The sequence below is a fragment of the Armigeres subalbatus genome, chromosome 2 (assembly GCF_024139115.2).
Source record: "Armigeres subalbatus isolate Guangzhou_Male chromosome 2, GZ_Asu_2, whole genome shotgun sequence".
Taxonomy (NCBI): Eukaryota; Metazoa; Arthropoda; class Insecta; order Diptera; family Culicidae; genus Armigeres; species Armigeres subalbatus.
Genome location: NC_085140.1, coordinates 127,277,809 through 127,304,520, shown reverse-complemented (window position 1 = coordinate 127,304,520; position 26,712 = coordinate 127,277,809). Strand labels below are relative to the sequence as shown.

At 40.0% G+C, this 26,712-nt stretch overlaps 3 protein-coding genes across 12 annotated transcripts in view; 2 read left to right on the top strand and 1 right to left on the bottom strand.

Moving 5' to 3' along the window:
- The window catches only part of LOC134210832 (protein alan shepard), an 879,934-nt gene that overhangs the window by 142,119 nt on the left and 711,103 nt on the right, over positions 1-26,712 (top strand). The window lies entirely within an intron of this gene.
- Positions 16,412-17,103, bottom strand: LOC134215091 (adult-specific cuticular protein ACP-20-like). Its single transcript, XM_062694337.1, has 2 exons — positions 16,875-17,103; positions 16,412-16,813 (listed from the first exon to the last, which is right to left on the bottom strand). Exons 1-2 carry the CDS (start codon positions 17,073-17,075, stop codon positions 16,475-16,477), a joined length of 540 nt encoding a protein of 179 aa, XP_062550321.1. The 5' UTR covers positions 17,076-17,103; the 3' UTR covers positions 16,412-16,474.
- LOC134215090 (adult-specific cuticular protein ACP-20-like) lies at positions 18,467-19,097 on the top strand. Its single transcript, XM_062694336.1, has 2 exons — positions 18,467-18,696; positions 18,759-19,097. The coding sequence occupies exons 1-2, from the start codon at positions 18,502-18,504 to the stop codon at positions 19,095-19,097; spliced, it is 534 nt and encodes a 177-aa protein (XP_062550320.1). The 5' UTR covers positions 18,467-18,501.

The following is a 26,712-nucleotide window of genomic DNA, read 5'->3' as shown; positions in this document are numbered from 1 at the left end:
ATGGGACGTTCACGGCGATGTTGTTTCTGTGCAGTTTTAGTCTTGCGCGGGCGCTCGCCACCAGCACTATCAGAACGATCAAAATTGGAAGACGACTGGTCATTTTCCACCGATTTGAACCACCTAGATCGTGCTTTTACACTTTATTAAATTAAACTAAACTGTTACATGGGTTTGTCTGTTGGTTTTAATTGTAAACGAGCTGTAGGGAGGATCGGAAGTGACCTTCGTCTGCGCAATGTAGTGAACTTGTTAGTATGGCTAAAACATCGAATTTGTTTCTTCATTTTGCATTGAACTTTAATTAGCTGTTTTCGCGCGTCGTTCGCTTCGATGCGTGGAAGTGCGTGTGCTACGCACAAATGTTGCATGGTGTTTTGGTTTTTTTGCTTCTTCAAAGAAAATTGAAGAACTTTTACTTGATATTATATCTAGGAGTTGAAATTTGAATTAAATTGGTTAATTTATTCTTATTTGCTATCTTCAGCAAAAGCTAAAAATTTTTTTGGGTAGAAAACATTTTCACACTTAAATGGTAAACCAATTTCCTACGAGAAACAAAAGCTAAGGCTAACGAGTAGTTTTATAATTCTACTTTTATGTACTTCTATGTACACCATTTATGTAACCCTATTTGAATTTTTGGTAATCGTACTTAAGTATATCCATTTCACTTCTCTAATTTGCGATTGCTTTCAGATCATTACAAAATATGCCTTGAAATGTCTTGTAGCAGTCGCCTTGAACATCACGCCTGATAAGCAAGCACCTAACGGATCAACACACGTTTCAATGATATATGTGGAAATTACGCATGTTCATTAGACTGAATTATTACCGTCGATCAATTATAAAGGTCCACATCAGTGCTTTCATGAATAGTATTTTTTTCACAGCTGCACAGATAGGCTGGCTCGTAAAAATTGTAAAACAAGCAAAATTGAAATGGGCAACAAGTTTACAATTCTGATTCTACTGATGGGCATTGGAGTTACCCTGGGAGCAATCAAACTTCGAAGGAACAATTTCCTGCTCAATCTCGGAGGTGGAGATGGCGGCTTGGGTGGCTTTTCTCCAGCAGGACTGGGCGGTAGACAGTTCCGTCCAGTGAACATCCAATACACGCCAGGATCCGTTGGAGACTACAAACACAGTGCACCCCATCATCATCACCATCATCCGGAACCAGACTACGACGATGATTACGATCATGAGCCTCATGGGCATGGTGCGCCGGAAATTCACCACCATCATCATTACTATGGGCAGTCCGGACCCGTTGCTGGTCATGGAGGTGGCTTTACTTCCGGATTAAATGATCTTGGATCGGGAATTACATATGGCTTATAGTCATGGGTGTGTAACTAATAACATTATTAACAAATGATTTAGACAATGAATATATAATAGCATTTAGCACAAATACTAAGAATGAGTTCATATTTTGAATGATTAGAAGTCGAAAATCTAGGGCTCGATTCAAATAAATCTCCCTACTTTGTAGCTACATTTAGTTAAAATTTCTGTCCATCTTGCATTCTCATCTCTGTCTTAGTTTGGCAGTTTATCTTCGAAAACTACGATTTTAACTCTACTTATTTCTACGTTAATTCAACTGTAAAGAACTGAAACCAATGTTAATAAAGTGATAAAAAAAATCAACAGTAATTTTTCGGAAACACTTTTTGAAACTTTTGAGAATATTTTTAAGATTTTCTTGATGACGTCCCTTATTTTTGTAGTTCCTGAAACAACAAATAATGAAATTTTCATAAGGGATTCTTGAAAAATTCTGGATAAATTTGTAGTAATTCATAGATCTCGCTTAAGAATTCTGAAATTGTTTAACAATTGAGTCTTCGGGGTAGTTCCGAAATATGTTTTTGGAAGTGTAGGATCGCAGTAGTCATGCATATATGTACTTTGACATAAAACTATAATAAAGATTCATTGTCATTGATTTCTGCAATCCACCTGGTTGTATTCTGTTAGTAGTCCTCGCTACTCCTCTACAAAATTGCGACGAGGGTGGGATTTTCTTTCATTTGCGTGTGAATCAAAAGCACTAAAAAAAAGTTTAAAAACAATGGAAAAAGACAAACCGAACGAGAGGAATATATACAAGATTTTGGAAATATGAAAAATGGACTGATGAAAAAAATAATCGTTATCATCTGGACTACCAAGACTCAAAATTATTTCACGCAAAAGCTTCTGTATGTGCGCGAAAATATTTATCGGGAAATTATTCAAATTACAAGACTTCAGAAATGATCATCAGTTTCACACTCATCACCGCAAGCTTCAAAGTTGTGCTAGTTTGTGATTACCTTAATCAAATTGAACTGCACTTCGGTAAAATCTATACATGCTAAATTTGTCATTAATAGTTCTAGAATTGGATAACAACTGGAAAAAATATGTAATTGTTAAGTTTGCAAGTATCATCAATTATCAATTATACTTGGCATTTATGGTCATCTCGCGACTAACATGATATCGAGATATTCTGTCAATTTATCTTATATTTCTGCTAAGGAGATCGCCAATATTATTATTAATAGCGGAAACTTTGTACATTTTTCAAACATTAGTTTTTTTCAGCTCTTCAGAATAGAGAATTTAAATCAATATTCCTTCCAATTGAAGCACATTCCATGATTTTACAATATAAATATAATATAAAAATAAAATAATACAAAAGACATGACATGACATGACAAGACATGAACTGACTTTAGCAAAATCATTTTTGAATATTTTGCCAACGAAGTTTTGAAGCAACTGCATTGTATTTGTATATCTTTATTAAAGATATGCGAAGAAGGTATGAGGAAAAGTTTGCACAAAACTATGGATTTCCAAACCCGTCCTTTTCCAACAAACTACTGCTCTATCTTTTATAAATTACTAAAATTGAAAATTAATGGTGCCCAAGGGCCATAACTCTTCTATATATACTGTATAAAGTTTGACAATTCCACTAGACCTGACATGATGGGTTAGTTACTTTATTGCTAGCAGACCTCTACATTTAATCTAACCACTCCAAAGGTGAAACAAACAATTCAATCAGATATTGTTTGATGTATATTTATTTTATTGGATAAAACCGTGAGTTGACCATAATCGGCTGTTCAGCCACATTGAGAGTTGACGTAAAGTCAATGTCAACTTCTCTCCACGAACAGCCTAGATAGCCGTGTGGTGTCGGCAGCTGGTTATCTGGCTAAGAATAACATTACGGATTGCCTGTTCCAGTGGTCAAAGTTCACCATACAGGTGACCCTAATTTTCGGTGTGGTGCGGCTTTATGCTTACCGTGCCTACGAATGAATGATTAGGGGTCTAATGAGAACCTAACCGCAAACGGAGCCTGTGAAGCACCTGGCTCCCTTCACAGTATTTTAGCCCTCGCTGCGCTAACCGGAGCTATGGCGTAGTTGACTTTTACTTCTCCGAGATAATCGGCTACTCTTATTCAACCTCATCGTGTCGTGAGGTTAAATAAGAGTAGGGTTATGAATATATGTTTTAACTAGTTTCAACAAATTGTCACCTATATGGTTTCGCATTATGCGTTTTTTTTTACAATATACTTTGTGTATGTTACCTTTATGGATTCGCATTATGCGTTTTTCACAGTGTACTTTGTGTCTAGTCCTTGACGTTCGGCTTCGGCTATTATTGTTCAATCTCAACGGGAGGTTTAATAAGAATGGGGTTATGAATATGTGTTTTACTTAGTTTTCAACAAATTACCACCTATATGGATTCGCATTATGCGATTTTACAATGTACTTTGTGATTGTCACCTATATGGATTCGCATTATGCGTTTTTCACAGTGCACTCTGTGTTTCGTCTTTGACGTTCGTCCATTGTTACGTCCTCTGTGTTTTTGTGACACCTCTCTTTAGTCCCTAGCTGAATGCGTGTGAGTCTACATAATTGGCTTTCCTATAAATGATTCCATTCTCCTTTCCAACTTCACTTCCTCTTCCTTTCCCCTTTTCACTTCCTTTTCCGTCAGGTAAATGATGAGAAGGGCCAGTGAAGGCGATGGCACAAATCTCCCAAATTGAGGGGAACGTGCCTCCTGAGCCGACGTTCTGATACCTGATTCTGATACCTGACCATAATAATGCTAAAAGAAATAATAAAAAATACACCTGCTGAATTTGGCTCGATTACCATTCCGCTTCCATTTATATTCCGAATATTGAGGAACACGAATTTGTGAAGATGTTTTGATAAAAAAATAGGAATTTAAAGAAAAGGGTTAAGACAAGTTTACAGTAAGAGAATTCTTATTTCAGAAGCAAATTTTCAATAGCATGAAAAAATACTTTGTTGTTTTATAATGAGAAGGAAAAGTCTGGTTAACTAAAACAAATAACTCCACATAAAAAAAATAGAAGAAAAAACCCGCTCATCTTATTAGGCCTAATGATAGTAAATTAACCCTGGCTCTTACCTAATTCGAAGTCGTCTAAAAAAAACTCGATAAACCTTATCACTTCTCTCAAGCTCAAGCACGCAACTTGATCTAAAGTCAGTAAATGTAATGATCATAGGGGAAATGTTCCGATCTCCATCTCACTGTACATATAACCATCTCATCGCTAAACAAAGAAATACGGCACCAAAATAGTCGCTTCTTTTTGTCAACATGCGTGCTCACTGCTGAAAAAAATCACAAAAATAATAATCAAATTAAATTCCTTACCATTGCTTTGTTTTTGATGGGATGGAAATAGGAGCTATGAGATGAAGTGACGAACCGTTCCCCTACTTGTGTTCAACCATCTTTCAGTATTCTGAGTATGAATCGAAAAGGTAATAAAAGCTTTATATGAGAAGCGGCAGTAATTAACATACTAATACTATCAGAAAAAACAAGCGGAACCCTGTTGCCGGGATGGAGTACACTGGTCTGGAATGACAGTGGAACCCGAGCAAAGGGATGAAGTACGCAGGAGAGACCCAAAGGCGATTCCTTGGGAAGGCTCTCATCATTTGCGGAACCCTGTTGTTGGGATGAAGTACACTGCTCAGTGAAGAGAGTGGAACCCAGACAAAGGGATGAAGTACGCAGAAAAGACTTGGAGGCGATCCTCTGAGATGATTTGCAACACTTGTAGAGCCCTGCCACTAGGATGAAGTACACTGATCCATTAGGATAGTGGAACCTTGACGAAGGGATGATGTACATTGTACATGGAAGATATCTGGAAATGATCCTCCGCGATGGTATTCAACATTAGCGGAACCCTGTAGTTAGGGTGAGTTACACTGTTGAGCAAAGGCAGTGGAACCCAGACAAAGGGATTAAGTACACGAATAGAATCTTTGCTAGAGTATAAATGATCCTTTGAGAACAAGAGATAAACATCAGTACATAAGATATTATGAGACTTGAAGGCGAGCCTCGTGGGTCGACTCACGTGTTTCAGATTGAGACCTAAAGAAGAATCTCTGCACCTCAATAACTGAAAAGTTATTTAATGTTATTTGTTAACATACTAAATACAATTCATTTCAATATTATTTCTTCTTGGCAGATTGAAGTAAAACTTGAAAAGCTCCATGGAATCCATGAAAATGTATAGCCAGTGTATATATCATGAAATAATAAAGAATATATTGCATGAAGAAGAAAGAAAAAATCAAGAATGTTCAGAGATTACGACAATAGTTGGGATTGACAATCGATCAGTGAATAATGCCTTAAACTATTCTAACTATTATTTCATTACAGCAACAATATCAATACATGAAATTAGTTTATTTTGCCGGGTCGCCGGTGCTGCTTGTATATATATTAGCCTTACAAACAAGATGTCTATTTTCAAATATATTGTTCAGTCAGGTAGTAGAATTAACGTTGAATTTATAAAAGATGTAGGATCGCAGTAGTCATGCATATATGTACTTTGACATAAAACTATAATAAAGATTCATTGTCATTGATTCCTGCAATCCACCTGGTTGTATTCTGTTAGTTGTCCTCGCTACTCCTCTACAGGAAGAAATGAACCGGTTGCCATCGAAAGTGGTACATGTAAATTTTTCAGGAGACGCATGTTTCCAAAAACATCGAAAAATAAATTCTTATTTGTAATTTTTTGCAACTAAACTATACGAACATGTTATGACTGATGTACCTAAAGATAGTAGTGAAAAATAAGCGAAGTTTATGACAAATTTCAATTTTATTGGAGCGAATTGCACATGTACCACTATTAATGGGAACAAAAGGAAACAGAAACCGAAAAACGTTGACAGTAAAAGTGGTACATGTACATTTTTAAAATCATTCTAAACGGCACTAAACTATCTTGAAATTCAAAGTAGGATTAAAATCTGTTGTGAAAACAGTCATGTTGCCAAATTTTCTTTTAAATAAGCTGATTTTAGTGGGTGGAACTGTACATGTACCACTTTTTCTAGCAACGAAATGGCCATTGTGATATATACCAGAAAATAAAATGTGCATATCTCCAGATTTAGTTGCCAAAATCACTTTTTCGTTATTCCCTTACTAGATGTTTGCAAATAGAAGCCGTAGGTATAATAAACTCAAAATTGACAAAATGGTTTATGTACCACTTTCGCTGGCACCGGTTCAAATCCCAGAGAAATTCCGAAAATTATTTGTAGAATGTTCTAATGAAATATTTGGAGGTATTGTTTTGAATCATTTGAGGTTGTGAGGGACCTATTTCCGGAAAAAATCCCAAATAATTTGGCGGCGGATTTCCTCAAGATATTACCATATTGTACTTAGTGAATTTCTGAATAATGGAATTTTCAGAAGATAGCAGAAGTCTCTGAACATGCGGGATTCTGTTTATAGTTTTGGCACCGTATACAGACTACAAGTTAGGCTCGTAAGAAAAATAACACTTCAAGATTAACGCATATTTTATCGCCACATGTTAGAGTAAGTAAGCACCGTAAAGCATCGTATCGTTCAAGATGAATACACTTCTAGATGTTTCAATCTGTCAAATGGAAGAAAAGAAGGCAGGGGTGAAAAATTCATTTTCTGTGCAAAACGTAAACAAACTCGCTGGCTCTCCCATACTAAAATCAAGATGACTTGTCGAATTCGTTTTAAACCTGGGTCAGTGCCAACCCGAACCCTGAATAAAAAAACGTTTTCAGTTCCATCTGTCATTGGATGTGAATTGGTGTGCGTGGCATCGTGTTTGTTTTGATTCGAAACATATGATCGACACCATACCGGACTTTACCAGTGCACTGGCAGTTTGTGAGCCACAACGAATCAGATCATGATAAAAATGATCAAGTACGCGCTCTGATTTTCGCGAATTACGAAATTTACTTTTGGATGGATATATCGACCCCGATTCTCTATTCCTTTCCGCTTTTTCAGGAATTCCTCCGCAAGTTCTTGCAGGCATTTACTCGGAGTTTCTTTCCGGAATTCCTCCTGATGTTTCTTCAGGCATTCCTTCGGAAATTTTTTCAGGAATCTATTCGGAGCTCGGGAGTTCGTTAGGAAAGTTCCGAAGTTCTCATAATTTCCTTCGGAAGTTCCTTCAGAAAATCTTTGGAACATTCCTTCAGAATTCCTCCCAAAATACTTCAAAACTTCTTCCAGAAGTTCCTTCAGTAAATCATTTGGAAATTCATTCATGAAATCCTACTCAAATTCATTTAGGAGTTCCTCCAGAAGTACCGTCAGAAATTGCTCCGGAAGTTCCTCTAAGAATTCGTCCGAAAGTTCCTCCAGAAATTCCTCCGGAAGTTCCACCAGGAAATCTTCCGGAAGTTCCTCCAGAGATTCCTCTAGGAATTCCTCTAGAACTTCCTTCAGGAATTTCTCAGGAAGTTCCTCCAGAAATTCATCCAGGAATCCCACCAGCTGTTCCTCCAGGTATTCCTCCGGAAGTTCCTCCAGAAACTCCTACGGAAGTTCCTCCAGAAATTCCTCCGGAAGCTCTTCCAGAAATCCATCCGGAAGTTCCACCATAAATGCCTCCGGTAGTTCCTCCAGGAATTCCTCCGGAAGCTCTCCCATTCCTCCGGAAGATCCTACGGAAGTTCCTCCAGAAATTCCTCCGGAAGCTTCTTCAGAAATTTATCCGGAAGTTCCACCATAAATTCCTCCGGTAGTTCCTTCAGGAATTCCTCCGGAAGTTCTCCCAGGAATTCCTCCGGAAGATTTTCCAGGAATTGCTCCAGCTGTTCCTGCAAGAATTCCTCCGGTGGTTCCTCCAGAAATTCATTCCGAAAGTTCCTCTAGAAGTTCCTCCGAAAGTTCCTCCAGGAATACCTCCAGAAGTCCCTCCAAAAATTCCTTCGGAAGTCCCTCCCGAAATTTCTCAGGAAGTCCCTCCAGAAATACCTCCGGAGAAATACGTGGAGGAGCTTTCGGAGCAATTCCTGGAAGAGCTTCCAAAAGAACATCCGGGAAAATTATTGGAGGAACATCCGAAGGAATTCCGGATGGAATTCCGGGAAAAATTTCCGGAGTAATTTCTTAAAGAACTTCCGAAAGAAATTCCAGAGAAATTTCTGGAAGGACTTCCGGAGGTACTTCTGAAGGATGTTCCGGAGGAATTCCTGGAGGAACTTTTGAAGGAATTCCTGGAGGGACTTCTGTAGGAACTTTTGGAGAAAGTTCCGGAGGAATTCCTGGAGGAACTTCTGAAGGAATTCCTGGAGGAACTTCTGAAGGAATTCCTGGAGGAATAGCTGGTGGGATTCCTGGATTAACCCAGAGGAATTCCTGGAGGAACTTCCAGAGAAATACTTGGAAGAAATTTCGTAGGAACTCTTGGAGGAATTTCCAGATGAACTTCTGGAAAAATATTATGAAGGAATGCCTGAAATATTGTGATGAAAAATGATGAAAAATGCATTCTGGGAAGAATTCACAATGGAATGCATACAAGACTTCAAGGAGGAATACCTGAACGAATTATAAGAATTCTTTTAAGAATTTCCGTATGATTTTTTGAAGAACTACTTAAATAAATAATTAATGGGGGAATTGAAGAACAAATTGCAATATAATATTTCCGTTTAAAACAAATTATCCTGGGATTACTGAAAAAAAGTCCTAAGGGAATTTAAATATAATGCAAATGTTGACAAATATCATAGGGAATAAAAAATTTCCGTAAAACGGCTTTCGATGCGCATTCTTTATTAAATGCACAAACAGTTTCGTTTTTACTCTGGTTTGTATTTGCCTTCGGCTTGTTTATTCCACCCATATGGTTTTGACAGTTGAAGTGCAGTTGTATTGGTGAACCTGGTGCGAAACCGTGAAACAACACAGTGCGAACCCGGCAGCTTTGGGGTTGGAACTAGTGCGAACCTAGTTCCAACCTGAGCGAATAAAAAAACACTTTGACAGCACTTAGGTTGGCACTGGTTCCAACCTAGGTTGGAACTTTTTAAAAACGAATTCGACATAAGCTGCGAGGCTGCCGGTTTCGTTGGATGGATAGTAAAGGAACAACGCACATTGACATCATGGATGCGAATACCTACCTTTATACCTGGTTGGCTACGGCGTCGATACACCTCTTTGCCTGGCGTATTGTAGAGCTCCATAATCGTCGGTCTTTGGCGATGTTCCTCTAGTTTCCCCGAACGTTTAGGGTCCCAGGTCCGATTCCACCGCGTGCAGCCAGCGTGTTCGTGGCCTTACACGAACCTATCTTGTTCACTGTTGAATATTGTTTTCGCTCTTCTTTCTTCTGACATTCGCAGTAAGTGACCAGCCCACTGAAGTCTGCAGTATTTTATACGGTTCACAATATTTGATTCTTTGTATGCTTGGAATCTATGACAAAAGGTCTAAAGACAAAAGGTCGAAAGGACAAAAGGTCGAAAGACAGAAGGTCGAAAAGACAAAAGGTCGAAATGACAAAAGGTCGAAAAGACAAAAGGTAGAAAGGGACAAAAGGTCGAAAGGCACAAAAGGTCGAAAAGGACAAAAGGTAAAAAAAGACAAAAGGTCTAAAAGGACAAAAGGTCAAACAGAACAAAAGGTTGAAACGGACAAAAGGTCGAAAGGGACAAAAGGTCGATCGAGAACAAGTTGATAACAAGTTGGGTGTATTCCGAAAGAATTTATGAAATGCATTTAACTTCGAGTAGACGTAACACACTCATCATATCAATCAATGTTGAAGAATGAGCAATTTTCAAAGAAGGAGTAATTACTATGAAACAATTAAGAATATCTAGAAAGTTCTGTTAGAGATGAAAAAGATTGTTGATTTAGGAAATGAATAAAAATTGTATTGCGTGAGACAGAGTTGTCCTATACAGTTGGCAAAAAAGTTGCTCTTTATTTTAAACTATTTTTACCAATTAAATAGAATTCATTAAATGAGTGCAAATAATAGATGAAAATCTAGGTTTTCTGAATGTCGCTTCGATCTGTCAAAATAGTGCACTCCGCAGCCACGCAGGCGCACGCATTGAAAATACACCGGCGTGTAATATACGTCGGTGTATTTGATGTGCGGCGTGCACCATTTTCACAGACGAAGTGACATTTAGAAAACTCAACATCCATCTATTATTTGTACTCACTGAATGAATTTTATTTATTTGTTAAAAAATTGTGAAAAATAAAAGAGTAGAGTTTTTGCTAACTGTGTAGGGCAATTCTGCTGATGCTAGATTGACTCTCTTCGTTTCAGTTCCTTGCCCATTTCAACCTTTTGATTTTATTGTTTAGTTTCTTCCGACTTGTTGTCACGTTCGACGTTCTGTCCGATTCGACATTTTGTCCCGTTCGACGTTTTGTCCTTTCGACGTTTTGTCTTTCGACCATTTATCCTTTTGACCTTTTGTCTTTCGACCTTTTGTCCCTAACCCGTATGCTTGATACAGCTCATGATTCATGCGTCTGCACCAGAAACCACTTTCTAGTTTTCCTCCGAGTATTGTACGCAGCACTTTTCGCCCCTTTAAAACCCTGAAAACTCTCCGGTCCGCCTTTTTTAACGTTCATGCTTCATGTCCATAAAGAGCCACTGTTAGAATCAGAGTTTTGCCCGGGTATCATTTCACTTCAAAAACGAACTTTTTATAGCAGGCTCAGAGACCCATGGTATGATATACCAATCGACTCAGCTCGACGAACTGAGCAAATGTCTGTCTGTCCGTATATATGTATTATGTATGTATGTGCGAGTATTTTGTAGGCCTTGGGCTTCGTGACTGTGCGGTTAGCGACGTCAATCGTCTAGACGCATATGCTGTGGAGTGTGGGTTCGAGTAAGGAGGTAAGGAGAAAACTTTTCGTGAAGCGAAAAGCTCTCCACTGGTCCACTGGGTGTTGTGTGAATGTCCTGTCCGTTGTCTCATGCTAGATGTTAAGTGTTCAGTCTGTGCGACCTCTGGTCGAAGACGGTGATTCTGTCTTTTTAAGAAAACATTAGCCAATTTTTCAGTTAGTAATTTCTAACCGATTCTCTCGTGACAAGTTGCATTCGACAGAAAATAAAGCATAGTTGATAACTATTGAATTTCATAACGATTGCACATACCAAAAAACAGGTCTATTCATGAGTATTAGGGTGGCTCAAAAAACACTTTTTCAAATTTTTCGATGGGCCGCCCTCTTATTCGGTTCTATTTGATGCCCTGATGCTCTGGACAAAATTTCAGCCAAATCGGTCAACGTTTGGGCGGTGCTAAACTCGTTGGAAGTTTATATGGAAAAATGTATGCAGAAACATCCAAAAACATCCAAGAACCATGATACTCATTCAGTTCTTGTAGAATTAAATACAGAATGTTATGCTGAAAACCGCGAGAAGATTAGAGTTTATTACGCAAATATATTAGCATTTTACTGGAGTGTTGTAGGGGTGAATTTATTTCTTTTCAAAGGTTAAAGAAACGAAATTTGCTCAAACCCCACTTCAGAGAAATGCTAATAACTAATAACTGAGCTAATTCTAATCTTCTCGCGGTTTTCTGCATAACATTCTATATTAATTTCTTCAAGATTTGAATGAGTATCATAGTTCTTCATCGTAAGTTGTGCCGTCCAATTGCAAATCACTGTTTTTCGATGTTTCTGCATACATTTTTGCATATAAACTTCCAACGAGTTTAGCACCGCCCAAACGTTGACCGATTTGCCTGGAAATTTGTCCAGAGCATCAGGGCATCAAATAGAACCGAATAAGAGGGCGGCCCATCAAAAAAATTGAAAAAAGTTTTTCCCATACTAATTTGAGCCACCCTAATGAGTATTTTCTCAATATGGTCCACCCTTGTATTGTGCGCTGCTGCTATCCTCGTTTTGTCGACATCTTTCAATAGTTTACGCTCGCGTTCATCCTCAATCCTTCTGTACGTCGGCACACTGAAATTCTCAGATGTTATTATTTCTCAAGGTATTCCATAGGAATTTCATAGTTCTTCATAGTAAATGGTGCCATCTAGCTCCATATTACTGTTTTTCGATGTTTCCCATATATTTTTCTTTTTTTTTCTTTGTCTGTCATTGAGCTCGGACCTAGTCGATCCATCTCGCTATATATTTTTTATAATGTTATATGCATAATTGGCTTCCTGATCGAAAACCAAAACGCCGAACGACTGGTTTGGGCACTAAAACTAAAATATTTCCTTCAACAGGTTCTCCTGGGCCAATTCATGGGTCCCGGGAGCGATCAAAGTCATCAATGGTCCGTTTTATATTCATAACAAGCTTCCCGATCAAAACACATTAAAAAGAGCCGTAGAATGACTAGTTTTGGCACAAAAACTGAATTGTCAGCTTCTACACCCAAGCAGCACACTTGACATAAAAGAGTTACCTGTGATCCATCCATATATGAGTTGCTGCAACCAAATCGGTCTAAAATGTGCTACTTGGGCAGGTTCACCTGAGGTGATCCGTAGATCCCGGAAGTGGTCATAGTCTTCAATGGTCCATTTCATATTCATACCTCGCTTCCTCATCACAAAACATATAAAACGAGCCATCGAATGACTGGTTTTGGCGCTAAAACTGTATTGTTCCCTTCTACAGGTTCCCTCTGGGGCAATCCATAAATTCCGGAAGTGTTCAGAATCGCAGGTCAGAAGCACGAGAGGTCCATTTTATATTCATACTTCGCTTCCTGATCGAACACCATGAGAAAATGGCCCTGATTACAAAACATGAAAAACGAACCGTAGAATGGCTGGTTTTTATGGCAAGAGTGGTCAATGGTCCATTTTATATTCATTCCAAGCTTCAAATCATCAAAACCTGATCAAAAACCAAGTGTCCAGGTATCGGGGTGTTTCGACCTTGTGCTGCCTGAGCTGGTGCATATAGTTATATACGCTGCTGTGTCGCCAATAATATCCGTTTCCCAACACGGGTTCACCAGGAATAGGCCAACATAGACCAACTTGATGTGTTACGTAACGGAGATGCCACGCGAGATGGAGGAGGGAAAGCAAATCGATGCGGTATACGTGGATTTTGCAAAAGCCTTAAATTTGATCGTCGAAAAAAGGGCACATATCGGTTTCCCGCAATGGATAACGGAGTGGATAGCTTCTCACAGTAGATACGTTGTGGTTAATTCAGCAAGATCCCGTTCCTTCGATATTTTGTCTGGCGTACCTCTAGGTAACGTCCTCGGCCCACCAAAATTAAGCATCTACGTTAACGATCTCTGCATCTTTCATCGTCAGAACTGTCATATGCCGATGACCTCAAAACAAAACTAACAAAAAGGTTTAACGAGAATGTCGAGATTAGACTTTGTACTGTTCATTGGTACGCAGTATCTTGGAGTATGCTTCGCCAGCTAGGACTCCGTACTATGTAGCGCTCATTCTTACCAGCGAGCGAACCCAAAAGAAGAAAAGAAGAAGAATTGGACTCATTGCCCTCATTGGCTCTCAGAAGATCGGTGGCCGAGCTATCAAACAGAGAATTACGAATTACAACAATTATGAGCACATGTATATGGATGGGTCCGTTTCAGCCCGCGGGGCTGGCATCGGGGTCACCGGAACCAACATGACTATCTCGAACAGTCTCCAGGACATCTTCACCATCATCTCGGCCGAAGCAGCTGCCTACCCGTCCTTGTCCTATCCGACTCTGCTAGTGTTATCTCCGCACTTCGGAGCGGAACGCCTCAACACCCATAGAAACATCATAGAAACATGCTTCCGAATACGACCTTTTGCTTGGATCCCGGGGCACTGCGAAGTGCCTGGCAACACCATGGCTGATTTCTTTACCTGAGACGGATATCAAGGCCGGCGATTTGCGGCAACCGTCCCTGTGGGAGACGTAAAAACTTGGATTAGAAAGACAGTGCGAGACAACTGGGAAATATCCTGGAGAGCTTCCACTACTGGATATCTGCAGCAAATCAAGGGAACCACGTCAGCTTGGACGGTCCAAAGCAACCTTAAGGACCAGCAAATCCTCTCTCGACTACGAACCGAACATCTTCGTCGGGACCCCCTTCCAGATAATTAACGACGTTTGCGGGGTTCACAGCACTGTGGAACATTACGTATGCCGATGCCCCAAATTCCAGGTGCCGAGGGATATTTATGGGATACCTGCCAGTATCAGGGACGCGCTTTCGGATGATTTCCTTAAAGATCGGGGCTTTTTAAAAAACTAATCCAAACCGCTCCCTGGGCATTCCGAGGGTAATCTCGGACCCACAATTCGAGACGTTCAGGCTTTCTTGGATTCTCCCAAGGTTGTAAGTCCCCACCCCCTAGTGACTGGGTAACCCGGGAACCTTAACCCGGGTTCTAAGTTCCCTTCTCAACCTTAACTGTTGATTTCAATAAGGTCAGTTGGGAGGGCCTCACACATCCCCAATTCCAACATCTTCGTCTAACCCGCTCCATCTATCTCCTGGTCGTTTCTTGCAGCACTGCAAGTTGCAGTAACTGCAAGTTTGAAAATGCTGCCATCAGAAACTTCAATGAAGTTCTCTTCTTTGAAGTTACATTGTGTTCGTCGGATACCAGGCGTTCTGATTTGTCTAGTTGACTGTCGGTCCTGCGGTCAATTTAATACAAGTTTTCGAAAGTATCTCCGTACTAATCCTATCTTTCGACCAGAGGGAATTGAGGGTTAGATTGGCGACTTTTGGGGTATGGCCCTCGCCTTGAGCCTATTTCAGCTTCTCCGTTTCTTCTCTGTTTTGCCTATGTTACTTTCGTTGACTAGTTTTAAACTTCGAACCAAACTTTATTTGAATTTTGAAGTGTTATTTACTAGTTTCATTAATGTTAGTATTAATTTTCATTATTTAATTATACTTTGGCTGTGGAAGGTCCAAAGGTTGGACCTTAGTGTGGGCATTTTGAACCCCCTCTCCCTTTCAAATACCCTTGGCCTTGGTCCATACGACAAGTGGAGAACTGATTCAAATATCAAAACTCACATTAATAATAAAAAAAATCCAATAATAATTGACATAGTTACAACACATCTAATTATACCCAAAATTTGCCTATCTCAGTTATTTTGGACATCCACTGTACATAATATGTGGTACATTGGTAACAGTCGACTTATTTTATAACAGTCTATTTTGTTATATAATTTGTCAAAACAATAAAGTTTGCTGAAAAAACTATCGTTTTCAAGATTTTGGCAAAAAAAATCACTTTGATTTCACCGAACTAATTTTTACCCTGCTAATCAATATAGAGGAACTGTTCCGATCTCTATCTCACTGAACATATATTCATCTCATCGCATCTCAACAATGAAATATGTGTGCGTGCTTAATGCTGAAAAAATCACAAAAATAAGAAACCAATCAAATTGCTTTTCATTGCATTGTTTTTGATGTGAGCAGTTCCCCTAGTCAAAACTTTGGTTATTCAATATGTAATTGCAATTTCTTGGCGTTTAATAACTAATGTACATTTTGATATATATTTGTGTATAATGCTTGCTTTGCTAATTGTACCTTTTTTTTATTTCCAGGTAAGTTGACGGATCGATTTTCTGCGTTCATTATCTAAGACAATGAGTGAGTATATTATGATATTTGTGTGACTCTATAGATATTTGGGGGAAGTGATCGCAATAAACTATAATATTGAATTGGAATACTTGATTTTCCCAATATCTAATATCGAATATCTAATTATTATTATCTCATAAGACTTGCCTGTGAACAGCCTGCGCTCTTGAAAGGCAAGAAAACAATAAAAACAAAGTTAGACAATTATTTAGAGCTTTTTAGAGCAATGTCTCCATTTGCCATAACCAAAATAAACGATGCCCTCATTTCGTTTTTGCTAGTACAATTGATAAAAAATAGACCATTATGTTGGAAAGGAAGAACTTATGGTTTCAGGCTTTCTTTCTATAACTTCTACAGACTCTTTTCAGAAAATTGGATGGTGCCTATTAGTATATTTGTATCAAATTAGCGTATCACATTTCTATCAGTCAAAATCTAGCCAATCCAAGCTCAGTTGTACTTGTTTAGCTTACTGTAGCTGTAGCCCAATCCGTGGTAGCCACCGCCATATCCTCCCAGCTCCTGTCCACCACCCAATCCACCTTCATGGATGGCGTGTCCAATGTTCTTGACCTTAGCTTCGAAACCGTTCTTGCCATCGGCGTAGTATTCAACGATACGTTTGGTTCCGTCAGCCTCATCCAGGGTGTACTCGCCCTTCACGACATCTCCATCACGCGTTTCCCACTGGCTCTTGTGATCACCCGTTTTGTAGTCCTTCACTCCATATGCGAACTTGTACTTCGGATATGAGTAGTAGTCCTCACCACCTTGCTTCCAGCCTCCTTCCTGAACATTAATTGACTGGTTAGCTGATGTTTGCAGACGAACCCAAAAGATTAAAACTCACCAGTCCGCCGCCCAAGCCAATTCCACCGCCATATCCTCCCTGAATACCACCGTATCCCAATCCGCCTCCGATTCCGCCTTGAATACCACCGTACCACTTGTACGGGATATGTTTCACCTCGCTGACGAATCCATGTTGCTCGTAAGCGCAGGAAACTGCCACCAGGGCCAACCCAACCGTAACGAATTCGAACATTTCCATTCGACGAGACCTGTTAGCTCTGCCACTGTAATCGATTGACTGATAACCGTTCAGTGCAGCCGCACTGCATTTTATAATAGGACCAATAGAAAAAAAAAGAGTTTCACTCAATCGACCGTCAGTCGTCACAAAAACTTCTGGCCGATCATCCATCACCGGTTTCCGATGTTCTCGTGCTAGGGTAAATGATGCAAAACTGCAAGGGCGTAGTGCATAAATTAACGATGGTTTTAACGGTCCGATTCGCGATGCTATCAAATGCAGGAAAGCGCAAAATTGGTACGATCATAATCTTGCGTACCTCCTAACATGCACACGATGCAGTGGATATCAGTTTTGGATTTTATTTTTTCCGATTTGACAGGTTGCGGTGGATGAAAACTAGGGCGCATTCGTTTTCTAAATGACACTAGTTACTTTTAATTTGATGTTTTATTTGAAGATCAATACCAATTGGAAACCTTTAAAATTTGTAGAAAAAATGGTTTTCAATGAAAATGGATTTCAAAATCTGAAGAGTGTCTAATTATTTTAATACAATCTCGTTTGAACTGATTTTGTTGGTTTTACCATCAACAAGTCGACCTCATCCAACGTAGCTTGCGGTTCTGCGTAAAATTTCACAACAAGAGTGACTTCAAGCCGTGCAATAATAGTCGGAAATCATCACAGTTTCCGTGGACACTACTTATTATTATAAGTAGTCAACTAGTTTCCATGTAAATCTATTCGATTTTAGGTCAGTAATTTGCGTTGAGCAAAAAATTAGTGCCCCATATTAAACATTGCATTTTATTACATCTAGTTGCTACATTTAAATGCTATGAGGAAACGTTGTATCGATTAACCAGTTTTTTTTTCAAATTACGCTTTCATAAAAAGAAACAAATTAAAATTGGTTGAAGCTCTTTTGATCAATCCTCATTACATCGTAACAATTAATTAGAAAACTCCAAATAAATTGATTTATATGAATTTTCTTCGAGCATTCCTCAACATTTCGTTCAGGTTTCAATAAAGTAATTCAGCTTTTTTTGTGAGCAGTTCGATTTGGATTTAGTAGATTTTCATCACCCTAACGTCTGGTCTATTGAGGCATGACTAACCGCCACCGCCCACCACCGAGTCGGCAATCGGAACCGATGACCGCTAATTAAATTGATCTATACTGGATTTACCCCGCGAAGTGCCAAAGGGGTGTTGGTTTGCCAACAAAAAATATACCATGGGAAAACCTTGTTTTGCATTTTCCGATCGGAACCGTTCTTATCGACCAATGTCGATTGTAAACCAATAAGGACAAATACATTAGTGAAATAATTCGAATTCTTACTATAAAAAGTCAAGTTTGGTTAGGCATAGGTATCAGTGAAGTGAGTTTAGTTCTTGGTAGAACATATCAGCAACGTGTTTCAAGTCTTGTAAAATGATCAAAACTACTGTAGTGGCCATCGCCCTGCTGGGCGCTGCTCTAGCTTACGAACAACACGGCTTCATCAGTGAGGTGAAGCACATCCCGTACAAGTGGTACGGTGGTATCCAGGGTGGAATCGGCGGCGGACTGGAATACGGCGGTATTCAGGGAGGATATGGTGGTGGAATTGGCTTGGGCAGCGGACTGGTGAGTTTCAATCTTTTGGGTTCTTCTTCAAACATCAGCTAACCAGTCAATTGAATGTTTAGGAAGGAGGCTGGAAGCAAGGTGGTGAGGACTACTACTCGTATCCGAAGTACAAGTTCGAATATGGAGTGAAGGACTACAAAACGGGTGATCATAAGAGCCAATGGGAGACGCGTGACGGAGATGTCGTCAAGGGCGAGTATACCCTGGATGAGGCTGATGGTACCAAGCGTATCGTTGAATACTACGCCGATGGTAAGAACGGTTTCGAAGCTAAGGTCAAGAACATTGGTCACGCCATCCATGAGGGAGGATTGGGTGGTGGACAGGAGCTGGGAGGATATGGCGGAGGCTACCACGGATTGGGATACAGCTACAGCAAACTGAAAAAGTACAACTAAGTGTACCAAGACTGATGACAGCAAGACATGGAACTGAAGTTTAATAAAGAAGTATTATTTACGAAAGCATACAGGCCTATGTGTTGTTTTTGGTGCCTACAAAGTAAGGGGTTTAGTACTTGGATTTTCTTTCGCCCAATTTCCCATGGCGAGCTGGGTTGAAAACCACTGAAATATCCCTCATGTCTGCATATATACTGCGTTGCTGCACTTCTTCCGAATATTGTTTCATTTGCAGGTCTGATAGTGGGTCACTTCTTAATGACTTGGTCTCTTTTTTCGAGTTGAAGTCACTTTTTCTCCTAAAAACTCACTTTTTTTTAACTGCTTTAATCAAAATCAAGGGTTTCGTTAGGAAAATCTTTGCAAAATGGAAAATGTATTGAAAAAAAAAAGATCTTTACGTACCTGGCGAATGGTATTTTTCTCAAATAAATAGGAAAATTAAAAATGCTTTGTGACATCAAATTTTTTTAAATTGACTTTCTATACCGATTTCAAAATGTTCAAAACTCTATTCCAATTTGTTATTAAATCGCTGTGTAACTAGTTGCAAATCAGGCTAAGTTCCAGTAGGAGCGTAGTGCTATTGAAGAAGAAGAAGAAGAAAAATAAGAAATTTTTGTCACTTTTTCTGGAAGCGAAGTCACTATTTAATCACATTTTCAGAAAATTGGTGTAAATAAAGGAGGGCTAGAGGGACTTAGCCCTCCCTAGAAAAAAAAGTTAGTTAGCAGTGATATCAGTTTTCAACATATAGCAAATGAATTACTGAAAAAGTTTGAAGACAAACGATATTCACCCTATAATAATGAAATGAGTGGAAGACAAATGAGCTTGTTTCTCATTACTGAGAAAGATTCCTGTGCTGCAGTGAAATTGCACTTGCTGTTAATTATGAGAAGGCAATATCTAATTGATTTGAAAGCATCGAAGTAAGCTTGATATGAACAACAACGGAGAGCCACCAAATCTAAGCAATCGTGGTACTTTGCCAGCAGTCAAAGACATGTGATCAACCGGTCTGGAAGGACAGTTTCTCAGCAGACTTCCGCTTGTGTAGCTGAATGACAATCTCCACAATTCCCATCAGAAGGGAAGGATTCTCATCAGAATCCGAGAAGAATTCTCAATAGAATCCGAAGAGAATTCTCATTGGAATCTCTAAAGAATTCCTTTCAGAACCTTCGAAGTATTCCAACCGGAATCCTGAAGAATTCCCACTGGATTCCTTTCAGTATCATTGAGGAATACCTTTGGGAATCTGTGGGGGAGACCCATCATAATCCATGGAGGATTTGCTTCGGAATTCTCCGGAGTCATTCAAAGATTTGATTCGGAATCATTAAAAAAAATCCTCGGAATTCCTTGACGATCTGTTTCAGAATACTTCAACGATTTGCTTTGGAATCCCTTGAATATTTAATTCGGCGTCTTTCGACGTTTTGCATCAGAATCCCTCAATGATTTGCTTCGAAATCCATCGATGAATTGCTTCGGAATCATTCGACGATTTTGCTTTGGAATCCCTCGAATATTTGCTTCCGAATCCCTCAACGATTTTCTGGACGACAACGACATCCCTGGAGGATTCCCTTCGGGATCGCTAGATGATACTTTAAGTAATAAATTTAGGGATCCCTCGACAAGTTGCTTCTGAATCCTTCGACAATTTGCTCTCTACATCTCTGCATTGCCTACGGTTTTCCTGGAAAATGGAGGATATCCAGATTCCCTGGAACATTCCCTTTGCACTCCCTGGAATATTCCTGTTGAACTTCCTGGTAGATTGCCTTCAGAATCCCAGGAGTTTCCCTGCGGAATGCTTGAAGAATTGCCGTCGAAATCTCTGGAGATTCCCGTCACAATCCCTGGAACATTCCCGTCGGAATCACTAAAGGATTCTCATCAGAACCCTTGGAGGATTCCCGTCGGATGTTGCATTTTTTTTTCATTTGAGATAGACAGAATATTTATGAAATATGCAAAAATATTCACTGCCTCGGTGGGTACCTGACGGCGATCCATCACATATTGTCCTTTGAGTATGCGGGACAAAGCCGAGCGCTACTACTTTTAGACGCAATAACCAGAATTTGTGTATCTTGGAACATTAGTGACGTGCGATAATGATGTTACCAGCGAGATGAAAAGGCGTATTGCAACTGCAAATAGGGCTTATTACGGACTTCGTAACCAGCTCAAGTCCCGTAGTCTGCAAACGAAAACGAAATTTGCGCTGTTTCTTCCGGTGGCATTACATGACCATGAAACATGAAAGTTGAAGGAGGCTGATCGGAGAGCTTTCAGAGTTTTTGAGCGTAAGGTGCTGCGGAAAATACTCGGTGGTAAACAGGAGAATGGTATCTGGCGTCGCATGAATCACGAGTTGTATGTACCAGGTGTATGAAGGGCTGGATATTATTAAGCTTATTCAACAAGCGAAGATAATATTTAGTAGAGAACCCGGAAGAGGCCGCAGGCTTCGTGGAAGGCCACGTACACGATGGCTTTTTGCAGTTGAAGAGGACCTGAGGGCGCTCAATGTTCAGGGCGACTGGAAGCGATTGGCCCAAGATCGAGTCCAGTTGAGAAGGATACTCCATTCGGCGTAGGTTCATCGAAGAGCTGTAGCCCATCAAGTATCAAGTAAGTAAGCATACGTTATTAATTTGAGTCGTTGTAGCAATCATCGGTAGGTAAACAAACACACTTCAAACTAACCGTTACCGCCTTTGGGGAAGATACAAGTTTAGTGGGAATCAAGTGAAATTAATTAGTAGAAAAATCGCTTCGTTTCACTTAGTTCAATATCCGATGTACAATTTAAGAATTGACACCAACAGAATATGTACCCTTATAGGACACACGATTTTGTAGAATTCTGCCTTTGAAGAAGACTCGAAATTCAAGACTGCAACGTCGTTAGAAGTTCCGACAAACACACTTCGATACTGTGGGCTACAACAGAAAGCACGTGCTTGAGAAAAGAGAATATGGATGATTTATCGCATTACCACTAAGATAACTTAATGAGGTGATAATATGTTCGAATTTTTTTGAAAAGAAGCTCAAAATAGGTAAAAAATGAAGGGGTTAGTTACGCCAATGAAATGGCAATTGAAAGTCACCATCTGGTCTCTTTTTTCATCAGTGTTGGTCACTAATGTCTCTTTTTTAGCGACATCAATCGTTACCAGCCCTGCATTTGAATTGCGTAAAAACCTTAACTCAAATGAAACTATTGGATAGGATTTTTGAACAAAGGCGAATTCTGGTCTCATAGCAATAAAACACATGTTACATATTTTATATGTACTACCACGTACTTTTTGTCATTTTAATTTTTCTAACTTCCGACTGAAGTCAGTGTTTTGACAGCTAAGGAGCAAAAATCAAGCGAATCTACCAAATACTCTGGCATCTCTTCAAATGTCGAATCTACTAAACATTTATCGAGTTAGGCGTCAAATATCAAGTCCTGTATAGGTTTATGATTATAATTTTAATTGATCACAAACCGCATCGATTCTTCACCATTCAGTAATTGAGGATTAGATCTGTGTGCCGCCGCCGTCAAAAATGAAGTGGCGCGCTGTATGAAAATTTTCCAAGCCTCCGAATTTTTTTTCCACGCCGATGACCATTAAGCCAGTTTCGTACATTTTGTTGAGCAGTTAAAAATTTCAAATTCTAAAACTTCTCTTTGAATTTCTTTAGAAATTATTTTAGCAACTCCTTCAAGAATATTTTCTGTAAGCCCATCGAGAATTTTTTGGGGAATCTATAGAAGGATTTATAGAAGTATTCCTAAAGTAATTTCCGCGGAAACTGATGGAGGAACTAAAGGAAGAGAAGGCAGCTAATTTGGTGAAATTTGTGAAGTTTCTATGGGAATTTCTAAGAGAATTTCAAATATATATAATTTTCACAGAGATGTTCGTGTGCATTCCACAGGAATTTGTTTAGGAATGTCCGGGTGAATCTCTGAAAAAAAAATCAAAATGATTTTCCAGGGGCTTCTTGGAGGAACGTTTTGGGAAATATCTGGGGGTACTGTCGGGTTAATTTCTGGAGGAATTAATGGATTATCAGAACTTTCCAGGGGTGAGGTGAAGTTGGCTTACAAATTTTATGTGAGATTCAAAAGGAGTTCAAGAGTTCAGTATATTATGAAGAGTCTGGGAAGTAATTTCCGGAGGAACTTCTGGGAGAATTTCCGGAGAAATTTATTGAGGAAAAACTGTCAGAGTGCCAGCCAGTAGGGTGACATTCCAGGGTGCCAGCCAACCAGGGGAAATTTCGTAATAATTCTTATGGAATTTCTGTACTCTTGAGACAGTTTCAAAGGGAATTTGGCTTCATAAACTCCCGAAAGAATTCTTGCAGGAATCACCGGAGGAATTATCTGTAGGACTTCCGGACGAACTCTCTGAGAAGCTTCATAGGGAAATTATTGCAGAAACTGCCTGAGGAATTCCTGGAGGAATTTTGATAGAACTTTTGAAGGAATTCCGGGAAGAAGATTTGGAAGACCATACCGAGAAATTCTTGGAGAAGCTTACCGAAGAATTCCTGAAGAAACATCCCAACTATATACATGGTGAAATCTTCGGAAAAAGTTCTGGAAGTATTTCCGGAGGAATCCCTGGAGCAACTTATAAAGGAAACGATGGAGTAATTTTCGGACGTATTTCTGGAGGAATTGTTGGAGGAACTTCCGGAGGACTTTATGGAGGAACTTCCGGAAGAATTCCTGGGAGAACTTCTGGAGGAATTCCTGGGGGAGCTTCTGGAGGAATTCTTGGAGTAACTTCCGAAGGAATTTCTGGAGGAACTTCCGGAGGAATTTCAGAAGGAACTTCCGGAGACATTCCTGGAAGAACTTCCGGAAGAATTCCTGAAGGAACTTCCGGAAGAATTCCTTAAGGAACTTTCGGAAAAATTCCTGGAAGAATTCCTGAAGGAACTTCTGGAGGAATTCCTGGGAGAGCTCCTGGAGAAATTCCTGGGGGAACTTCTGGATGAATTCATGGAGTAACTTCCAGAGGAATTTCTGGAGGAACTTCCGGTGGAATTCCTGGAGAAACTTCCGGTGGAATTCCTGGAAGAACTTCCGGAGGAATTCATGGAGGAACCTCCGGAAAAATTCCTGGATGAACTTTCGGAGGAATTCCTGGATGAACTTCCGGACGAATTCCTGGGAAACATCCAGAGGAATTCCTATAAGTACTTCCGGAGGAATTCCTGGAGGAACTTCTAAAGGAAACGATGGAGTAATTTTCGGACGAATTTCCGGAGGAACTTCCGAAAGAATTCTTGAAGTAATTTCAGGAGGAATTGCTGGAGGAACTTCCGGAGGAATTCCTGGAGCATTTTCCGGAGGAATTCCTGGAGCATTTTCCGGAGGAATTCCTGGAGGAACTTCTGGAGGGATTCCTAGAGAATCTTTCGGAGGAATTCCAGGAGGAACTTCCGAAGGAATTTCAGGAGGAATTTCCGGAGGAACTTCCGGAAAAACTTCCTGGAGGAACTTCCGGACGTATTCCTGGAGGAACTTCCGGACGAATTCCTGGGAAACTTCCGAAGGAATTCCTGGAGGAACTTCCGGTGGAATTTTTGGAGGAACTTCCGGAGGAATTCCTGGAGGAACTTCCGGAGGACTCCCTGAAGGAACTTCCGGAAGACTTCCTGGAGGAACTTCCGGAGGAACTTTCGGAGGAACTTCCGGACGAATTCCGGGGAAGCTTCCGGAGGAATTCCTGGAGGAACTTCCTGAGGAACTACCGAAGGAACTTCCGGAGGAACTCCCGGACGAATCCTTAGGAAACTTCCGGAGGAATTCCTGAAGAAACTTTCGGAGAAATTCCTGGAGGAGCTTCCTGAGGAATACCTGGGGAAACTACCGGAGGAATTATTTGAAGAACTTCCCAACGAACTCGTGGATGAACTTCCTGAGGAATTTGTTTAGGAACTTGCGAAGAAATTTCGAAAAATTCTTGACGCTTGGAATTAGTTCACGGCGACTCACGCCGATTATCAACGGCGTAACGCCTCCACGTCACCTCCGCTGGCTAAAAATGATCTATCACGCCGCCTCCGCTAATATTTCAAACGGCGCACATGTCTAATTATAATTGAGGATGTTGAGGAAAAGGATGTTAACGATCATTCAGTAATTTGCGTTCGATCATTTAGTAGTTTGTCAATAACACATTCCAGAAGCTGAATTTCAAAATATGTTGTATGGTGGACTTCTAGTGCGAAGGTTTTTCTACAACTTTGCCTAATGATTCGTTATTAGAATTCAACTAATAACGGAGTTAGAGCGCTAGTTGCAGTAACTTAAACTAAATGATTGGAATTTTGTTATCATTTAGTCTAAGTTACTGAAACTATAGCTATAACTCCGTTACTAGTGGAATTCAAACAACGAACCACTAGGCAGAGTTGTAGAAAAACCTGCGCACAGAAGTCCACCATACAACATATTTTGAAATTCAGCTTCTAGAATGAGTTATTGACAAACTACTAAATGATCGAACGCAAATATTGAATGATCGTTAACATCCTTGGGAGGATATGAAAATAATAGATGTAGGCTACGGAATCAATAGGTAAGGTAAAATTTCCGTTTATATTTTATGAACAGAGAATTGCAGAACTCCGCTCCAACTGTTAACTTCATTGAGAGCGTGTCTTGTGGGCAAAGATGTTTAAAAAAGAATAAAAAGTTCGATCTAATTTTCTCTGTGCCCATATGTACCTTACACAAGCTCATCGAGATAAATTTGTTTATCTCTGTTTTATCTAGAGACACGCCATTATGCATTAATTTTGTTATTATCTAATCCCGTCCCATGGAAGATTTTCCTAACGAACGGTGTAACAGGCATGGAAAAAACCGCCCCGACCTATCAACTAAAAAAAATCTTCACACATTGCGCATAGGGTTACGGCAGGTGTTTCTGGCTTGGGTCTATTTTTTGTCATGAGCAAGTAAGCCGATAAAAACAAAATTCTTTTATTATTCACTACAATGCGACACTTATCTCAGTGGGCCATGTTTTGAAGTGGCCGATTTTTAGCAAAAGAAAAACCTCCATGCGCAAATACCTGCCGCAACCATATGTGCACGTCACGTCATTATAAATCTCCGCTGCTTATTTCGTCAAGTCGTCCTCCCCGGTTAATCGCATCGCATTTCTTCGTCATCTTCTTTCGTCGCCGCGAGGAAACCCTTCCAATCCAATCAACTCTCAGTCAGCCATGACCTTCTCGCGGTATATCTTCTTCTCTTCGTTCGTATTTCTCACTCGCGCGCGCTGATATGTCGTCGTCTCCTTGCTTGCGCTTGCACCGCACCAGCTGTCAGAGAACCGCGCGCGTGTGCCATGTCATATCCCACCCACCCGCATCCAGCATAAATCTTGCAATGTACCGACCGATACAACATCGTCGCCCGATTGCACAACACAAACAAATGCAATGCAGAGCTGTGTTGTGCTCTGAGTTCTCTCACTTTTCCGTGAGAGAATTTTCTTTTCTCTTGCTCTTCCACTCGTTCTCCCGAAACGGTAAAAGCAAACCAACCAGTCTGTATTAAGGTAAACAG